The following is a 20,020-nucleotide window of genomic DNA, read 5'->3' as shown; positions in this document are numbered from 1 at the left end:
TCACTGATAGTCAATGGAAAACGCAAACTACAGCTTTTTTAAAATGTTTTTAAAACATTTCACCGCTGAAAAAAATTCTCAGAATTCAATTAAAAAAAAAACGTTTTCAGAGCTGTAAAACACTAATATGGAAAAGCTATGTATTTGCGTTGAAAAGCATAAAAATGCCTTCAAAAAGCACCAAAACGCTGACAGCAAAAGGCAGCGTTTTAGCTTTTTCTACAGCAGCCTCTAGTGTGAAAGAGCCCTTATGTACAATGTACATAACATGACTGAAGATTATTACAGAAAAGGTAGAATCTGAAATGTACAGCAGGTGGCAGTGATGAGTGCGCATGTCCTGTCTGCACAAGCAAGAAGCGTGCATCAGTAACTAGGAAGTGAGTTGTTGCTTTGCTGATGCGGCCACAGTCTTGTGATCTTGAGATTCAGTTCCTGTTTCCTGCAAGTGACCAAACAATTCAGATTTTCGGACGTAGCCGGTTGCCCTGCTTGAGGTATTGCACGGAGCTTTCTCTTGTATTGGCTTAATTTTATTATTTTAACTATGAATAATTCTAGAAATGCTTCTAGAGTATTTTACACTGTTTGTGTGCTTCAAAACGCATGTTTCTGAATGTGGTGGCAGTATCTATTGTAACACAGTGTGCTTTGCAATGCATGTTCGTGAATGTAGTACCGTATTTATTGTTATGTACACTGATAATTTGCTTCACATCAAGTGTGACTGCATGCTTTTTCCTGGGTGAATAATTTGGTGGTTGCCTTTCTGGTAGATGTAAGAGTAATACGTAGGCTGCCATAGTTGGACTTCCTGAGATGTAGGTGTGTAATTAATGGTGCCTACTTTAGGGCGTCTCCTCAATGCTTTGCTGCTAGTGAGCAGAAAAGGATTTGGCAACTTTCGGCAGCTTATCCCATCATTTGATCGTTGTGACTTGTTTTGACCCCTGCAGGGGTACACAGAAGCGATGCGCTTAGGCGATTCTGTAAGTTACATGTAGCTTCAAGGACTAAACAAGACAATGGGAAACAACAGGCTTGAGCAGTGTTTGCATGAATGACAAGGGCCCTTTTCCACTATGAAATGCGATCGCGATTGCGATCGCGATCGCAATCGCGTTTCAATTTCCACCATGCGATTGCGATTGAGCTACTATACTCATTATAGTCTAGCTCAATCGCATACAAAACGCGGCAGGACGACGATTCTGCTTTGACCAAAATCGCATCGCAATCGGATCGCACTAATGGAAATTGCTGCTGCAGTTTCCATTAGTTAGTTTAATGTACCTTGCGATTTGCGATCAGAAGCAAATCGCAGGCTAGTGGAAAAAATGATGGTGTAGTAGTTTAAAAAGCGTTTTCCATTTATTTACATGTACAGCGCTTGAGTGATGAGCGCCGCAGCTTTTGTTTAACATTGGTAAAACACCCGTATGAACCAGGGAACCTGAGGCGACGGAAATTGTGTTTTTTTGTTTTTTGTACAGTGGCGTAGCAATATGTAGTGTGGAGGTTGTGACTGCACCAGGGCCTTTGGGCTGAAGGGGCCCTCCCTTAACTGCAGTATTATTGCTTTATTGGTCCTGTGTTTTTTATAATCACTTCTATAGATGCTTTTGAGTAGTAATAATCGTTAAACTGTTCCCCATCACCTTCTTGCACCTCTGACACCGTGGTTGTCCTTGGCAGGTTTTGGTGCGCCATATCAATTATTATGTATACAGTGTTTTGGGTGCCCCAATGTAAACCTTGCACCGGGGCCCCAAGCTCCTTAGCTACACCACTGGTATTATACATACCTGGGGTTTCCTTCAGCCCCCTCTGCACAGATCGCTCCCTTGACAGCGGCCAAAGCCTCCTGGATTCTCCCGTAGTAACCCAGGTTTTTTTTTTCTGCCAAGCTGCGTACGACTGCCCCGCAGTCCTCCCGTTGCTGAGAGCATTCTGTGTCTGCACAGTACTACTGCGCAGGTGCTTCCATATTATCAACAGGTGAACTTTAAAGGGTGTCGGTAACCTTAAATACTTACCTCAGGCTTCCCTGGTCTCCCTATGCATTTCCTGCACTGGGACGCTCTGAATAATATTTGCACTTGCACAGTCTTCTTTCCCCCTTGTTCCACTGCTGGGCCCCCCATTGCAGCACCACAGGAGCAGTACGCTGCGAACAACGTGGGCTTGATTGACAGCGGCACTTCATGCAGGCGCAGTAAGGACAACCTTAAGGTCGTCCTCTGCACCGTGTGGGGACCCCGGGCCGGCAGCTGCGAATAGAGCTCTTGCCGTGGGACAGACCGCTGTGAGGGGCTGGAGAAAGTCCCAGGTAAGTAAATCAGATTTGCAATATATTTGCCTGATGATGATTCCTTTAAGCAATACCAGTTGCCTGACTATCCTGCTTATCCTCTGCCTCTAATACTTTTAGCCATAGACCCTGAACAAGCATGCAGCAGATCAGCTTTTCTGACATTGTCAGATCTGACAAGATTAGCTGCATGATTGTTTCAGGTGTTATTCGGACACTACTGCAGCCAAACAGATCAACAGGGCTGCCACGAAATTGGTATTGTTTACAAGGAAATAAATATGGTAGCCCCGATATTCTTCTTACTTCAGTTGTCCTTTAAATTTCAAAGAAGCCTTTGGTTTCATCAGGCGTGAACACATTATGGAGCTGCTCATTTTCAGAAGTACTCAGGGACCCGACCTGAAGACTTAGCTGGTGGGAAATTTGAACGGGGCAAGGCAGGGGAATGAGAGAGGACTGGGAATGCTCTATAGGATCCAGAGCTTTCCCTCTATGGTGAGTAATTTTTTTTTTTTTTCTGCTCGCTATGGCTACAGGTATCCTTTGCGTCTGCAGTAACCCCACAGTGCTCAAAAGCATATTTCCACAGTGACCATCACCAGAAATAAATTGAGAAAGTTCACTTCTCCATCCAAGAATCACATAGATATTTATTAGAAGCTGAATCTACATCACATATACAATGACTTACTTTCAGGGTCCTTTTGACAGGGACTGTTAGTAGTTAAAAGCTTATAGTGTAACCCAGTACACATTTAAAATCCAAAAAAACGATCTCATATAAGTTGCCCAGTCTCTAGTTCCTACCGGTTTCGGCCTTGCGCCGTCATCGGGGAACTGGTGACGGCGCAAGGCCGAAACCGGTAGGAACTGGAGACTGGGCAACTTATATTAGATCGTTTTTTGGATTTTAAATGTGTACTGGGTTACACTATAAGCTTTTAACTACTAAGGGTCCCTGTCAAAAGGACCCTGAAAGTAAGTCATTGTATATGTGATGTAGATTCAGCTTCTAATAAATGTCTATGTGATTCTTGGATGGAGAAGTGAACTTTCTCAATTTATTTCTGGTGATGGTCACTGTGGAAATATGCTTTTGAGCACTGTGGGGTTACTGCAGATGCCGATTTGAGTACCAAGCACTGTGGATTTGTATGCATTTTTCTTGGAACCGATTGTGGATGTGGTTTATCCTGAGCAGCTGGTGGAACATACACGTGAGATAAAGTTGGGATCAGCGCCTGTATATACTACAAAATACAGGTATCCTTTAACATTGGGGTGTGCTTACTTCAGGCACAAGCGTGGATGTGCTGCACCGCTCAATCATGGCTGCGACTGCTCAGTAGCATGGAGTCACTTGTGCACAAAGGGGACCACTGTGGGGGTGTGGCCGCACAGGCGCAGTGTGGTCATGCTCGTGCCCAAAGTGGAGCGTGGCCCCAATGTTCCTACTGACAAGCCCAAGGTACAGGGCCAACTAGTTTACTATATCAGAAATTGTCATACTGTATGTAGTAGTGTATATTAATTCAGTCAATAATTGTGAGTCATTTTTTCTATTTTCCATGGCATTTTATTAAAAATGCTAACTTAAAACGTTACAGTATGCAGGAAACAGGTCTCACCAGTTAATGCAGGTACTGATAGTGTGCTTCTCTGCCCACGTGTGCGCAGCCTGGATGAGGCAGTTCTGTAGCGTTTCATCCATGCACAAGCCAGTACTGTACATACATAGCAAATACCTTCTCTTGCCTGCTGCAGGCACCATGAGTGACCTCCTTTCACCCTGAATACTCACTCTAGTGCCGACTTCACCTGCATACCCCGTGAAGTTACGTGATAAGGAGAACCTGGCACTGGTGGGAGCAGTTAGGGTGAGAGGATGTGGCTGGATAGTGTACTGGTTAAGGGCTCTGCCTCTGACACAGGAAACCTGGGTTCAGATCTCAGCTTCCTGTTCCAGTAAACCAGCACCTATTCAGTAAGGAGTCCTTGGGCTAGACTCCCTAACACTGCCACTGCCTACTGACCGGCAGCTCAAGCGCTTTAAATGTTAAATAAATGTTATTTGCCTTGTCTTATCACTGGAGGCACCCGGAACAATGCTGCTGCTTATACTTTGCACTGCACTGGACTCGGGGAGTGCAAGAGGGGAGTGGGGACAGAATGAGGCACCAAGTGTGCAGGGGAACAGGTGGCACAGATGGGAGGTACAGGCGACAGAGATGACACAATGTTTCAACTTCTGGATAGATTCAGGTTAAGAATGAATCTACAGTCCCTGTCTCGTTCATTAACCATGGACTACCTGTTTTCAGTAAATGTTAATAAAACTGCTGTGTGCAGAGAGCGCATGGCAGTTTTATCTGTACTACCAATGATGAGGAAGCATGTGGGTCCTAGGCCTTTGTGTGTTTAAACAAAAAAAAATGCAGTTGATTATGTGTAGAGGGAATAAGCCCTCAGTTTGTGGGTGGAATCCTATTTCCCAGATGGTTTGGGGCTTGCTTCAGTTCCTCAAGAAAAGCTGATTTGCTCTACATTAACAGGACCGGTATGTGTCAACCACAACCTTTAAAATCGGATCCGAGGTGAAAAACTAACGCAAGCAACTTGTCTATATATCTTATCTAAAATTTAGATGGTTTACACAGCAACTCTAGCTGCAAACAGCTTCAACATCATATGATTATTTTTTCCTGTGATCAAATAAGAGCAGCCATATTCTGCTTGTCATTATTACACAGCCAAGCTGCTCTGTATCTCCCCCCTCTCAGCCTGTGAAAACTCCTCTCCCCTCTCCTCCCTCTCCGCCCCCTTTCCTCTGAAATCTCAGATGCTCCTAGTTGGTAACGCTGCCTCCTCTTCCTTCGGGAAAGGCCTAAGCGCTGGAGGAGCTGTGGACATAGCTTGTTTAGTTTATAAGGAATTAGGAATTAAGGCCGGGTTTCCACTGCTGCGAATCCGGGCCGATTCCCCGCCCACGAATTCGGATGGATTTCAGCAGCCTATAGAAGTCTATGAAAGCCATCCGAATTAGTGGCCGAGGAAAAATCTGAAGCCCTGCAGCATAATTTCGTGCGTAGCTGTCCGAATCCCATAGCCGCGCATAGCACGGCTAGAGGGATTCGGCTGCGAGAGGCAGCAGCTGTGCCGGCATGGCGTCCTACAAGACGCATGTCGACGTACAAATGGAAACCTATCCTAAAACAAAAAAAAACAAACATATATATATGTGTATATGTATTGTAAAGTTGGGGTTCGCAGCCAGCACGCAGTACACAGTTTGTATAAAAACAAAGTCCGTTTATTTAACCAGCAGGGAATTAAACAGCTTGACATCAGCAGTAAAAGGAAAATAACAGGAAGCTTACTTCAGCTTTGGTAAAGGTAAAGTCCAGTTTGTTCAGATACAGCAAGTCTCCAACAGGACCAAACCACACATAATTCACAGTCCATTGTGTGGCCTGGCCTTCAGCAAGCTTTCAGCAATCTTATTTGCAATACTCTAGAGACAAGAGTTTCAGTAGCCAGCATGCTACTCCTCCAAACACCTTCCCTGACTGCCTGTCAGAGCAGCCCTTATGAATCTCATTACCTGAGCTGAACAGCCCAGAGGAAAAACAGGTGTGGCCCGAGGTGGGATGGGAAGGCCCGCCCATCCTTCCCTCCCATCCCAGGAGTCCGGCCCTGAAAAGAAAAAAAACACACAGGCAGCAATTGCTTGCTGCCTAAAAACCCAGGCTCCTTTCCACGGACCACACGTGCTTAAAGGGACCAGAGTCCAAACAGCGGGGAAACATATCTCCCGTGCATCACCCAGCCTTGATGACCTCTACATATCCCCCCCCTCTGCCTCAACCCCGAGGAGGAGGTGGAGGCACTTTGACCCACCATGCAATGAACTCGGGAAAGAGCATCAGCGTTCTGATGCTCTTTTCCAGGCCTGTGTTCCACCAAAAAGTTGAACTCCTGGAGAGAGAGAAACCACCGGGACACTCTGGCATTCGTACCCCTATTCTGTTTCATCCAATACAGAGGTGCATGGTCGGAAATGAGCCTGAACTTCCTGCCCAGCAAATAGTAGCGCAGGGAGTCCAGAGCCCATTTTATGGCCAGGCATTCTCTCTCCACAACCGCATAGTTTTTCTCAGCCGCTGTCAGCTTCCTACTGAGAAAAACTACTGGATGTTCCTCACCATCAATCACCTGGGAGAGCACCGCCCCCAATCCCACATCTGAGGCATCTGTCTGCACCACAAACTCTCGGGTGAAATCTGGGGCTACCAGGACAGGATTTTGGCACAATGCCAACTTTAACTCCATAAACGCTTTGTCGGTTTCCCCAGTCCATTGGATCATTACTGACTTACGGCCCTTCGTCAAATCAGTCAAGGGGGCTGCCAGGGTGGAAAAATTGGGGATGAAGCGTCTTTAGTACCCCACTATGCCTAAGAAAGCACGAACCTGCTTCTTACTGACGGGGCCATTCCTGGATTGCCTCAACCTTGTTCACTTGGGGTTTCACCAACCCCTTTCCGACAATGTACCCCAAGTACTTCGCCTCTTCCATACCTAGGGCACATTTCTCGGGGTTCACTGTGAAACCCCCTTTTCTCAACGCATCCAGGACTGCTTGTACCTTCGGCAAGTGGGACTCCCAGTCTGAGCTGAAAATGACAATGTCATCCAAATAGACTGACGCATATCTCTGATGGGGACGCAGCAACCTGTCCATGACTCTCTGGAAGGTGGCGGGGGCAGTCTGCAACCCAAAAGGCATCCGCTTGTATTGGAAATGCCCGTCGGGTGTGGAAAATGCAGTTTTTTCCCGAGCTTCCTTGGCCAAGGGTATTTGCCAATACCCCTTGGTCAGATCTAATGTGGAAATGTAACGAGCAGGGCCTAACCTTTCAATCAGCTCGTCTACCCGGGGCATCGGATATCCATCAAACTTGGACACATCGTTCAATTTCCGGAAATCATTGCAGAACCGCCAAGTTCCGTTGGGCTTCGGTACCAACACTATTGGGCTCGACCAATCACTCTGTGATTCCTCAATGATATCCAGCTCTAACATCCGTTTTACCTCTTCCGACACGGCCTTCCTGCGGGCCTCCGGAATTCGATAGGGCTTGATAAAAACTTTTGTCCTGGGCTCAGTTATAATGTTATGCTCGATCAAATGGGTGAGACCCGGCAAATCTGAAAATATCCCCCTGTTTCTCTGGAGAAACTCCTTCACCTGTTGAACCTGCGGCTTAGACAGGGTGGGAGCTATTTTCACACTCTCGATGCTGACCTGGGGCACCACACTCACACCCACCATAACCGGATCGGTCTCTCTCTCTTTCCAGAGCTTCAACAAATTCACATGATATAGTTGAAACGGTTTCCGTTTCCCAGGCTGATGTACCTTATAGTTCACATCTCCTATTTTTTCGATAATTTCGAATGGTCCTTGCCACCTAGCCAAAAATTTACTTTCCACGGTGGGAATTAACACCGCCACTCTGTCTCCTATCTGGAACTGCCTGACCTTTGCTGAACGGTTATATACGCGTCTCTGCGCTTCTTGGGCTGCCATTAGGTGTTCCTTGACCAGGGGCATTACCTTAGCAATGCGTTCTTGCATCTGGGAAATATGTTCCACCACGCTTATATGGGGACTGGACTCACTTTCCCAGGTCTCTTTTACCAGGTCAAGTAACCCCCTAGGTCTGCGCCCATACACCAATTCAAATGGGGAAAAACCGGTGGAGACCTGGGGTACCTCCCGGACAGCAAACATTACAGCAGGTATCAAACAATCCCAATCCTTTCCGTCTTTTTGTACTACTCCTTTTTAACATCATTTTCAGAGTTTTGTTAAACCGCTCAACCAGTCCATCTGTCTGGGGATGGTAGACAGAAGTTCTCATCTGTTGGATTTTGAACAATTTACATAAATCAGCCATAACTTTAGACATGAAAGGAGTCCCCTGGTCCGTAAGGATTTCCCTGGGAAAACCCGTCCGAGTAAACATATTGAATAACTCACGGGCGATGGCTTTGGACGTTGGTTTCCTCAAAGGTAATGCCTCAGGGTAACGGGTGGCATAATCGAGCACTACCATGATATATTGGTGCCCCCTTGCAGATTTTACCAAGGGTCCTACGATATCCATAGCAATGCGCTCGAATGGAACCTCTATTATTGGCAAGGGCACCAAAGGGTTTCGAAAACGGGACATTGGCGCGGTTAACTGACAGGTTGGGCAGGAAGCGCAAAAGTTCTTTACATCGGCCTTTAAACCCGGCCAATAAAACCTGTCAGCAATCCGCGCCTCCGTTTTCTCAGCCCCCAGGTGGCCTCCCAATGCTTCGTTGTGCGCCAAATCTAGTACCATCCTCCGAAAAGTTTGAGGAACCAGCAGCTGTTCTACCACCTCGTCTCTTACTTTTGAGACTCGATACAGTAGATCTCCATGTACTGAAAAATGGGGAAATCTCTCATCAGCCCCAGGCTCCTGGGACACTCCATTCATTACGGTTACCTGCTCTCTAGCGTGGGACAGCGTTGGATCTCGCATCTGTGCAGTAATAAATGTCCCTTTTGATACATCCAGATCGGGGAGCATAGATTGGGGAGAAGATTCCTCATCATCCTCGCCCAACATAATTTGTAATGGGGAATCTTCCCCCCCCCTCAGAAACCTGCTCAGGGTCCCGAACTGGATGTTCGAACATCCTTTTATCAACTTGCGCCAATACATTATCATTTTTAAATAACATATTTTCTTTCAAACCTTGACCATCAATCTCTATTGGAGAGGGAGTAGGGGCTAAAACATCTCTAACAGAAGTCCCTCTTACCCTCTCCAAAAGTTCCCAAAACAGTGGAAAGTCTCTTCCCAAAATCACTTTACACATTAGGTTCCTCACCACTCCAACGGCATGAGTGATTGTCCCACAGTCAGTCGCCATTAGTACGGGAACCACCGGATAAGTCTTTGTGTCTCCATGGATGCATACCACCTTCAGTGGCTTTAGTCCAGAAATAATTTTCGTTTTAATTAGATCAGCGTGCACCATGGTCACCATACTGCCTGAGTCCAGTAAGGCTTTCGTAGGTACCTGGTTCACACTGATAGTGCAAACAAAGTTTTCCTGGCACCCCGCCAGGCACACATCATGAGCAAAATATGAAACCCTCCGCAGTACATCACACTGCATGGGCTCCTCCTGTAGTGGACACTGGGCTCTGGTATGGCCCCACGCAGAACATCGCCAACACTGGATAGCACCTCCCCTCCTAAGTGCAGCAACAACAGGTGGCAGCCCCTGAGTGGCTCCTGGGGGCCCTTCCCTGTTACTGGAGGTGTTGGTTCCAGGGTTCCATGCAGCACCCTTTCCAAAGGAAGAGAACCTAGCCACACGGGATGAGGTGGGGCCCGCCTGACCCTTTGGGGATAGCAGATCCTCCACGGCAGTGTATCTCTCTACCATCTCCACTAGGCCTGAACGATTTATCGTTTTTGTATCGAAATCGCGATCACGGAAATGGCGATTCCGTGATCGTCAAAGCGGCGGTTTTTACGATATTCTGCTGACCTGCGCAGTAGTAGCAGTTCAGCTGTGTCTTTCTCCCGCTGTGCGCAGCAGCAGCTCCGTGTACACATAGCGACGGCTCATTATCTCTCTTCTTCCGCCCAGTGCCTCCTCCTTCTCCTCCTGTCATCAGCTGACCCAGCGGCAGGCTCTTCTCTCTTTCCCTCTTCCTACCCGCATCATCAGCTGGGCGGGCGGCAGACTCCGCCCACAGGTTCTCGCTCGCTTTACTTCTGTTTTAGCTCATTTATAGGTGTCAAAAAGGCTATATATGTAAACCAGGCTATTGTCTGTCTGACATTTCCTTCGCATAACAAAGCAGCTCGGTAGGTGGCTGGAAGCAGAAAAGGAATTCCCTCCCTCCTCCCCCCTTCCAAAGCCATCACTGCCGAAGTACAGGAGAGAGCACATGGATCTACACACCATGGGGGAGATTCAGTAGGCAAGACTGAAGTGCGTGATGGTGTGTGTGGATAAGTATGTGTGTGCATATCAGTGTGTGATGCAGGGTGTGTGTGTTTCAGTGAGTGCTGGATGTGTGTGTTTCAGTGAGTGCTGGAAAAGTGTGTCTGTGTGTGTATATGTATATCAGTGTGTTGTGTACTGCAGGATGTGTGTGTATCAGTGAGTTCTGCGAGAGAGAGAGCGAGTGAGCGTGCTGCAGGATGTGTGTATCAAAAAGTGCTCTGATGGAGTGGAGATGGAGAATTAAGTGTGTGCGAGTGTATCAGCGCAACCCCCCACATGACTTATCTTTACCCTACCTACCCCAAGCCTAACATTAACTGTCCCCACCTACTCTGTGACATGTCATCACTCATATCCCCCCTATAATAATAAGTGCCACATGGGAAACAAGGGATAGAAGACATGATAATCTCCCTGCCAGCCCTCATTAGCTCTCGACTTCGTCTACTTTTTAAATTTTGGCCCCCCGTCTCTCTAGTACATCATCAGCTGGGCGGGCAGAAGATATTATAGAAGTTGTGGTAATACTGTTCAATACCTTATTACGCAATACTTCTAGCGTATGACAGTCGAGAGTTTTTGACATTATAATCATATACAGTGATTGTGTGACTATGAGGTTCAAACTAAAACTACTTATTGACCAAGTGCAAAGTTTTCTCCATGTTTATACTGTCACTGTTGGTCAAGAGTTTGGCCAGTTTATGAAGTCTTTAGGCTTGGGATTCATCACGGCTCTGCCCCAGCTCCTTGGCACAGAGGAAGTCTGTATGAGGCACATGCTTAAGCTTGATTTGAAGAAAATCGTGAATCGAATCGAAATCGCAATTTCTGACAGAAATCGTGCGATTCAATCTTTTCCTAAAATCGTTCAGGCCTAATCTCCACCAGCTGCTCCGCTGTTTTGGGGTCCCCATGACTGACCCACCGTTGTAGGTTCACTGGTAGGGCACGCAGAAACCGATCCAACACAAATCGCTCCACCATCTGGGGACCGGTGAGGACCTCTGGTTGTAGCCATTTTGTCGCCAGTTGAACTAAGTCATGCATCTGGGACCTGGCTGGCCGATCCAACAGGTATTTCCAACTGTACACCCGCTGGGCCCGAACCGCTGTTGTTACACCTAGCCGGGCCAGGATCTCCGCCTTTAACCGATCATAGTCCAGAGCGTCTGCAGGGGTGAGGTCGTAGTAGGCCTTTTGGGGTTCTCCTGTCAGGAACGGTGCAAGGAGTCCAGCCCATCTGTCTCTCGACCATCCTTCGCGCTCTGCAGTCCTCTCAAAGGTCTTAAGAAAGGCTTCCACATCATCGGTGGGCGTCAACTTCTGCAGAAAGTGACTGGCTCTTACGATCGCTTGGTTGCTAGGGGCAACTCCGGCTGCCTCTCGCCCTTGGGCCATCTGCCGCACCGCCTCAAGTAGCATTTTAGCTTGTGCTTCTGAGGCCTCTCGTAGGGCTTCTGTGGCTTGCTGTTGAGCCGCAGCTTGCGCCTCTGCGGCCCGCTGTTGAGTCGCTGCTTGTGCCTCTGCGGTCTCCCGTAGGGCTTCTATAGCTTGCTGATGTGCCGCAGCTTGTGCCTCTGTGGCTTACTGTTGGGTCACCATGCTTGCCTGCTGGACCACCATACTCTGCTGCAGCTGTAAAGTTGCCAAGGCCAACTGCTTCACCACTTCCTCCATGATGCACACAAGAAGACTGGCCCTTTAAATGTCACTTTTTAAACAGAACTTTTTTTTTTTTTCTTCTCTGCAGTGCTGCGCTGCCCGCATCCGAGCACCAGTTGTAAAGTTGGGGTTCGCAGCCAGCACGCAGTACACAGTTTGTATAAAAACAAAGTCCGTTTATTTAACCAGCAGGGAATTAAACAGCTTGACATCAGCAGTAAAAGGAAAATAACAGGAAGCTTACTTCAGCTTTGGTAAAGGTAAAGTCCAGTTTGTTCAGATACAGCAAGTCTCCAACAGGACCAAACCACACATAATTCACAGTCCATTGTGTGGCCTGGCCTTCAGCAAGCTTTCAGCAATCTTATTTGCAATACTCTAGAGACAAGAGTTTCAGTAGCCAGCATGCTACTCCTCCAAACACCTTCCCTGACTGCCTGTCAGAGCAGCCCTTATGAATCTCATTACCTGAGCTGAACAGCCCAGAGGAAAAACAGGTGTGGCCCGAGGTGGGATGGGAAGGCCCGCCCATCCTTCCCTTCCATCCCAGGAGTCCAGCCCTGAAAAGAAAAAAAACACACAGGCAGCAATTGCTTGCTGCCTAAAAACCCGGGCTCCTTTCCACGGACCACACGTGCTTAAAGGGACCAGAGTCCAAACAGCGGGGAAACATATCTCCCGTCCATCACCCAGCCTTGATGACCTCTACAGTATGTATTTGGCTTGAGAAATACCCTATAATGTATATGTTAGGGACACAATTATGAAATGTGTAAAAGTTTATCTTGGATCCACTTTAAAATATCACATTTCCAAATTCCATATGTTTTTGTAAATGCACGTTTATTTAGGTATGTACAAACAGGAGGCACAGTTTGGTTTCTGGTTCCCTTTTGCTGCCATCCCATAATGCCTAACAATACAGGAGATCCTGCTCAAGCATGTGACAGTGGTTTGTTTAGGTTTTTTTTTTAGCAAGTCCATTCTTTATTTTGGTCACTGCAAATAGTCCTTATCTATACAAACCTGTTAATCAGGTTTTTTTTTTTCTTTTTTTTTTTTTTTAAAGCTATTGTGAAAAGTAGATGGAACTTCCAGTCAAATATGCTTGTCACAGCAGGATGGAATTGCAGAAGGATTTAGGCTTCTTTCCCACTAAGACGTTGCATTAGATGCCACGTTAAAGTGACTCTGTAACAAAAATTACGTTTTTTCTACCATCCTACAAGTTCCTAAACCTATTCGAATCTGTTCTGGCTCACTGCAGCACTTTGTACTATCATGGTCTCTGTAATAAATCAATGTATCTTTCCCCTGTCAGACTTGTCGGCCTGTGTCTGGAAGGCTGCCAACTCTTCCGTGCTGGTCTGTTCCTCTATGCACACTCCAGTGTGTGTTTTATTTACATAAGCCAGCAGCTTCTCTGCTATCTTATCAGTGATAGAAGAGAGCTGGATAAAAACCCTCCTCTGTTAGGCTGTGAAAGTAGCTGGCTGACACATACTGAGTAATTACAAACACAGGCACATGCAGAGCTGTCTGCAGGAAGCCTGTAATGTTCAGTGCATGAGTGAAGAAGGGGACAGAAGGTAAACACACAAATGACCTTTTGAGATTCAAAAGGAAAGCTGTATACAGCCTGCTTGTGTATGGATGTATTTTCTATGTGTGGACATATTGTACATCAATCTACTTCCTGTTTTGGTGGCCATTTTGTTTGTTTATAAACAAACTTTTTAAAACTGTTTTTGACTACTTTTAATGCGGCGGGGAGCGGCGAAATTGTGACAGAGGGTAATAGGAGATGTCCCCTAACACACTGGTATGTTTACTTTTGTGCGATTTTAACAATACAGATTCTCTTTAAGGTCGCATAACGTGCCCCTAACGCAACGCATAGCGGGGTTGAAGCTGGACATCACATAGCATGTGCAAACAGTCTAACGCGGCTTAGCTGCGTATAACGCACAGCATGCAGCACTTTTTTTTTGCCTGCAGCGTTACAATGTAACGCAACGTGGGCACTGTGAACAGCCCATTGATTTTTCATTGCTGTGCGGTGGGCTGCGTTACAGGCTGCACTAACATGCGCCTGTAACGTCTTACTGTGAAAGCAGTCTGAAGGTGCATACACACGCACGACAGCAGCCAATGACAGGTCCGTCGGCACCTCCCACTGGGCGGGTTTTCAGCAGACTGTAATGCGTGTGTACGCACTGTCGGCGGACTGATAAGGCTGTTTCTGAACGATCCGCCGGACGTACGCACTACAGTCTGCTGAAAACCCGCTCAGCGGGAGGTGCCGACGGACCCGTCGTTGGCTTCTGTCGTGCGTGTGTACGCACCTTTACTGTAACAATGTTGTGTTTTTGCTTGTTACAGTAGTGATTGTGCTAGTATTATTTTTACCTTTCCAGGAAACTGCAAAGTGCCTAAATACAGTAGCAGTCCCTCTTTCTCTGTCCATTTGGCTGTAGGGTTTTGATGGGTCAGTTTCGTATCCACTCTTACTACATTTCCATGCTGTTGTAATATGTGCAATAATGAGGTTTGACGGTTTCTTGCTGAAATAAGCAAGGCCTTACCTGAACAAGACATCAGCTGCATGGCAGCATGTGAAGCTCCAAAACCTGTATGTATTCAGCAATAATGTTGTAACCTAATGTTGCCATGTGTATGAATGCACCTCCAAAAAGATTTGCAGTAGGCTGGAAGCAGATAGTTGTCCCGAAAGTATCATCCATTTGCTTTAATCTGCCAGGCAAGGTGTTCTCTCCTTCTTTCTGTGTCACTTGCATCTGTCAGGCTGACCTCTTTTCTCCCTGAACCACTTGTCACATGACTGCAGAATGTCTGTAACTGTTTGTTAATCAGTATTAACATGATGACCTTTCCCTCCCTTTCAATTTTTTTAATACATAGATGAAGAGTATGATGCTACTACAGCTAAGGGATTGAAAAACCTTGTAAAACGATATGAGACATTCTTACATAAAAGAGGTGATAATGGGGATAAATAATAAGAAGATGCAGTGACCCATATGCAAATTACTTTTTCCTTTTGAGTTTTCTCCTAGAAGATAATTATCTTCCTTTAAAATACCTTTTCACGACTTTGCATTTAAAAAAAGTTTCAAAAAATTGGCAAATAGTAATAGCAAAATTATTTTGAGTATTTACTTGCTTGCTGATTGTTTTAAATGGCATTTTTTGACAGGATGTGAAAATATCACCTAGGAGAAACCACAGGAGAAAAAGTTAATTGCATATGGGCCAGTGCGTCTAAGATAAATATACATGAATCCTAAATTGATTAAATGAAAATGGCTGTTACTTTCAGAATGACCCTCGTGTACATATATCCTATCTGATAGAACCGCAGATCTGCGTCTACCTGCATCCATATGTGCCAAAAGCCTTACTGAGCAGACGTAGGACTGTGGGCGTGCGCATGACCCTCAACGGGAGGGCAGGCATGTGTGCATGCAGCACTGTGCACATAGACAGATAGATTTATCTCAGGGACATGTTGTCTACAGAAGTGGAGTCAAACTGTAAAATTGTCCTCTGACCAGTGAGCAGCTAACAAGGCATAAATAGGTCACAACTTCCTGAAAATGTTACTTCTTGCTGTACAGATACAATTATTATTATTATTATTATTTTTTTTTGTTCTTCATGTAGAGAAGAGTTGGAGAAGATGCGGCCCTTGTGTCTGGGCATTGTTCTTGGCCTGTTTGCCCTCTGCCTGTCTTTGGACAATGGTTTAGTCAGGACACCTCCAATGGGCTGGATGACATGGGAACGCTACAGGTGCAACATTGACTGTAAGGTTGACCCAGAAAACTGCGTCAGGTAATTATGACGATGTCTAAACTGATTGGCTCTGCTTATAATTTCTCAAATCACAATTCTCCATTTACATTTGCTAAATGTATTCACACAAGTTCTTTCATTATATTACAACACAGAACATTTATATCGCGCTTTCCTCTAGGCTGATTAGAAATATTCTGAGCTGTCTGTACAAAACTTTGTACATCACAGCTAGACTTGGCACAAATACTTAAAAATATATATATTTTTTTTGCCTAGGGTCTAGTGTTAATGTAACAGGGTTAAACAATCCTTTCATGATGAATATACAGTATAATGTATTTAATCCTTTATAGTATCTCCATAAATCAAATGATTAACAACTGCAATTTAGGAATGATATGATACAGTGCTCTCCCTCACAAAATGTTTGCCTGGATGGAATGAGAAAGTAGTCGGAAGGGGGAGTCTGGCATTGTGTCACTGACAGAGATTGGGTATCCGCACTCTTAGGGTGCAAACCTACATCAAATTTTGATTGGCCAGTTTTACCACCTCTGTGTAGTATGAGGGCCAACAGATCTTAAATACTATGAATAGATTGTATAGGTAGGCTTTCATACTAAATGGAGGTGGTAAAATTGGGCAGTCATTGGCCACTCAAATTTGGATGTGTGTATGTACCCTTGGAGGCCTCAGTGAAATGCCTCTCACAACTGCTTGCTGCTGCCAGGTCTGCTTGCTGCTGCCAGGTAACTGCTTGCTGAGGGCTCTTTCACATTAGGGCAGATTTTGTGCGTTTCAACGCAAAGGGTAAAGTTTGCGTTACCCAAGGTGAAATGAAAGTCCATAGACTTTCATTTTAGCTTTCACATATAACGCAGCCTTTTTGTGCGTTGCGTTACACTGCACCCAGGCGCAGTTTTTCGGCCGACGCTAGCTTTATGCGTTACAATGTTAGTCAATGTAAAACGCACACTATGCGCGTTTTTAATCCGTTAACGCAGGCAATCAGTCCCAGAATGCAACAGAGGAACAATGTAGAAAGTTGAAAACTAAAAGAAAAAAAAAATTACCTGCGTTTTCCTATGTCCTGTAACGCATTGAAAACGGATTAAAAACGCACACTCACTGCAGTGCAACACATTAAAACGCATCCAACAAAACGTATGCTTTGAGCCGTTCTCCGACGCAAGCTCTGATGTGAAAGAGCCCTTAACAGTTCAACTGTCCGTGTAAAAGAGGCCTTAAAGGAGCACTATCGCGAAAATCTTAAAAAAAAATTAAAATAACATAAACACTTACAAATAAGAAATACATTTCTTCCAGAGTAAAATATGACATAAAAGTATTTTCTCTTATGTTGCTGTCACTTACAGTAGGGACTATAAATCTGACAGAACCAATGGGTTTTGGGCTAGCCCAGCTCTTTATGGGGGATTTTCAGGATTTTCTTTATTTTCAAAAGCACTTAGTGAATGGCAGTTGTTCTGCCCAACTGCCAAGAAATGTGCAAACAAGTAGGGGGTAGTCAGCATCTTTTTATATAAATCCTTTTCAGGGATTGTCTCTTTAGTAATAATAAAGACCACGCAGAGAATTCCCCATGAAGAGATGGACTAGTCCAAAATTGTTCTTTCAGATTTCTACTGCTTACTGTAAGTGACAGCAAAATAGGAGAAAAGTAATTTATGGCTCATTATACTCTGCAAGAGACATACTTATTATTTGTATGTGTTTACAGGTATTTAAAATTTTACAATTTTCGCGATAGTGGTCCTTTAACGGGTCCATACACTGCTCAATTTCAGCGATCGATAAATCAATTCTATGGAATCGATTGGAAATCAGTTCTATCGAATCAGACGATCGCTTGTGGGCGATTTGGATTGATTTCGATGGATTTGATCTATCTGACTGGATGGAAAATCTTGGTCAATCTGCTGCTGGCAGCAGATCGATAGCGCATAGAGTTGCATTGGCTCTAATGGTCCAATAATGCATTTAGATCAATTTCCAATAGATATTATTCTGAAATCTATTGCAAATCTGCTCCTAGTGTGTGGCACACATCAGTTTCCTGTCAGATTCGACTTGTCGGGCATCTGACAAATCTATCTGATGGTTGATTCTGCTGCAAATCTACAAGTGTATGGCCACCTTTACACTGATGGGATGGCATTCCAGCTGGTACAGACTGCAGTCTTTTGTTCTGATCAGTCAGCTCTTCTGAAGCCAGCTTTCCCACCTGTAACTAGGTAGTGTTGATTGGAGACATGCTAAGTGCTGTATTCATGTAGAGGTTTGCAGTTCATGTGCAACATCTGTATAGAGTGGTTTGGAATTTGTCAGCAGCCAATGTGCACTGAGAGAAAGGGGAGAGGCTTCTCAGTAGAGATAGTCAATGAGATGTTAATTTTTTTTTCCAGATTAAAATCATATGGTAATTGTATGGGAATGTTTGCAGCTTAATTATATTATACCAGTCAAAGTCCTCAGCTACTGCATACAATTGCATAACATTAACATACAATTCTCATTGAAGAGCTGTACTCAGCAGTGAGGGCTCAAACCCAGTAGAATACTTTTCTAAGCGCTAGTGATTTGAAAAAGCTCTTGCTAATGTAATGCTATGGGGGATTTTTATAAAATCACATTGCTCAAGTGGGATTACAGCCATAACATTACATAGCTTTTCAAATCACAAAGCGCTCAGAAAAGTGCTTCTAGTGGGTTCCAGGCCTAATGGTGCTTTGTTACTGTGTCCTGATTTGAACTGTAGTGCTCACCCTAACTTGCCTAACCTCACCTTGTTCCCATGTTTAATAGCAGATTATAGTAAGCAATGCATCTTTTTATTAAGTTTTAAGGTGGCCATACACTGGCCCGATTCGCGGCCGTATCGACAGCAGATTCGATCCTGGGATCGAATCTGCTGCCAATCGTTCGCGGTAAACGCACCCGCCGGTCCGATTTCCTCCCGCTAGCGGCGGCCGATCCGATCAGGTATACATTACCTGACGCTGGCTCCCGGGCATCTTCTCCGCGCTGCACCGCTCTGTTCCTGCTCCATCCCGGTGCTTCCTGTGTCACTGCAGTGACCAGGAAGTTCAAATAGAGGGCGCTCTATTTGAACTTCCTGGTCACGGAGTGACACAGGAAGTGCCGGGATGGAGCCGGAACAGAGCCGTGCAGTGCGGAGAAGATGCCCGGGAGCCAGCATCAGGTAATGTATACGGGGAGGGGGGACAGGCGGCAGGAGTAGCTCAACAGATTGTGATCGGTTTCAGGCTGAAATCGATTCACAATCTGTTTGCAGTAAAGGCAGCCATACGATCCCTCTCTGATCAGATAGGGATCTGTCAGCTGGTCGATCTAATGGCAAATCGACCAGTGTATGGCCACCTTTAAACTATAAAGCAGACTTCTAGGTTAATTGTAAACACTCAATGAGGAAAAAGATGTCTATACTCGCTTCTGTCATAGCAAGTCCTCCTTTGTCTCGCACCAAATAATGTCCTGGAACAGCTGAATGCTGATTGATATACCCAGTTACATAACTGAAATATATAGATGTTGTTTGTTATTTAGACTAGGTGTTTATTTATTACTGTATTATTGTTTGTTTTTTCTAGTGAATATTTGATCAAACGTATAGCAGATGCTATGGCCAGCGATGGATGGCGTGAACTTGGTTATGTTTACGTAAGCATTGATGACTGTTGGTCACTCAAGAAGAGAGATTCCAGTGGACGGCTGCAGGCTGATTCTGATAGATTTCCTAGTGGGATTAAAGCTCTTGCTGACTATGTAAGTATCTCACATACAGTAAGTGAGCACTTTAGGGTTCCATTAACAGTGTCGTAATCTCTTAACCGATACCGAAGCAGGCAGGTGTCAAATGAGGAGTAAGTCAGTAGTCAAGTTGTACCTGTGCTCACATCCGACTTGCCAGGGTTTAGTAGAACCCTGTTTGTGATACAAGCCAGTGCTGCAGAGATAGTATGGCTGTGCACTATACAGACTTAAGGTTGGTACACACATCAGATAAAAGTCTTTGGAAAATGAAAGATCACAGACCAATTTCACCCCCTTACATGTAGTATGAAAGCCATACCTGCACAGTCTATTCTATGGAGCTGAACTCCCCATCAGACAGAAATC

At 45.3% G+C, this 20,020-nt stretch overlaps 1 protein-coding gene across 2 annotated transcripts in view; it reads left to right on the top strand.

The window, feature by feature from the left end:
- Nucleotides 1-388: 388 nt before the first annotated feature.
- Nucleotides 389-20,020, top strand: part of NAGA (alpha-N-acetylgalactosaminidase) — a 36,392-nt gene continuing 16,760 nt past the window's right edge. The window contains exons 1-3 of one of the 2 annotated variants that reach the window (XM_068244735.1): nucleotides 389-497; nucleotides 15,725-15,895; nucleotides 19,492-19,666. In XM_068244735.1, coding sequence (XP_068100836.1) covers nucleotides 400-497; nucleotides 15,725-15,895; nucleotides 19,492-19,666 — 444 coding nt within the window. In that variant the 5' untranslated portion in view covers nucleotides 389-399. Of the gene's footprint in view, nucleotides 498-2,788; nucleotides 2,810-15,724; nucleotides 15,896-19,491; nucleotides 19,667-20,020 lie in introns of those variants that run through there. The other variant, XM_068244736.1, reaches the window with a different exon arrangement.

Source organism: Hyperolius riggenbachi, chromosome 7, assembly GCF_040937935.1.
Source record: "Hyperolius riggenbachi isolate aHypRig1 chromosome 7, aHypRig1.pri, whole genome shotgun sequence".
Taxonomy (NCBI): domain Eukaryota; kingdom Metazoa; phylum Chordata; class Amphibia; order Anura; family Hyperoliidae; genus Hyperolius; species Hyperolius riggenbachi.
This window is presented reverse-complemented; position numbering and strand designations above follow the sequence as displayed.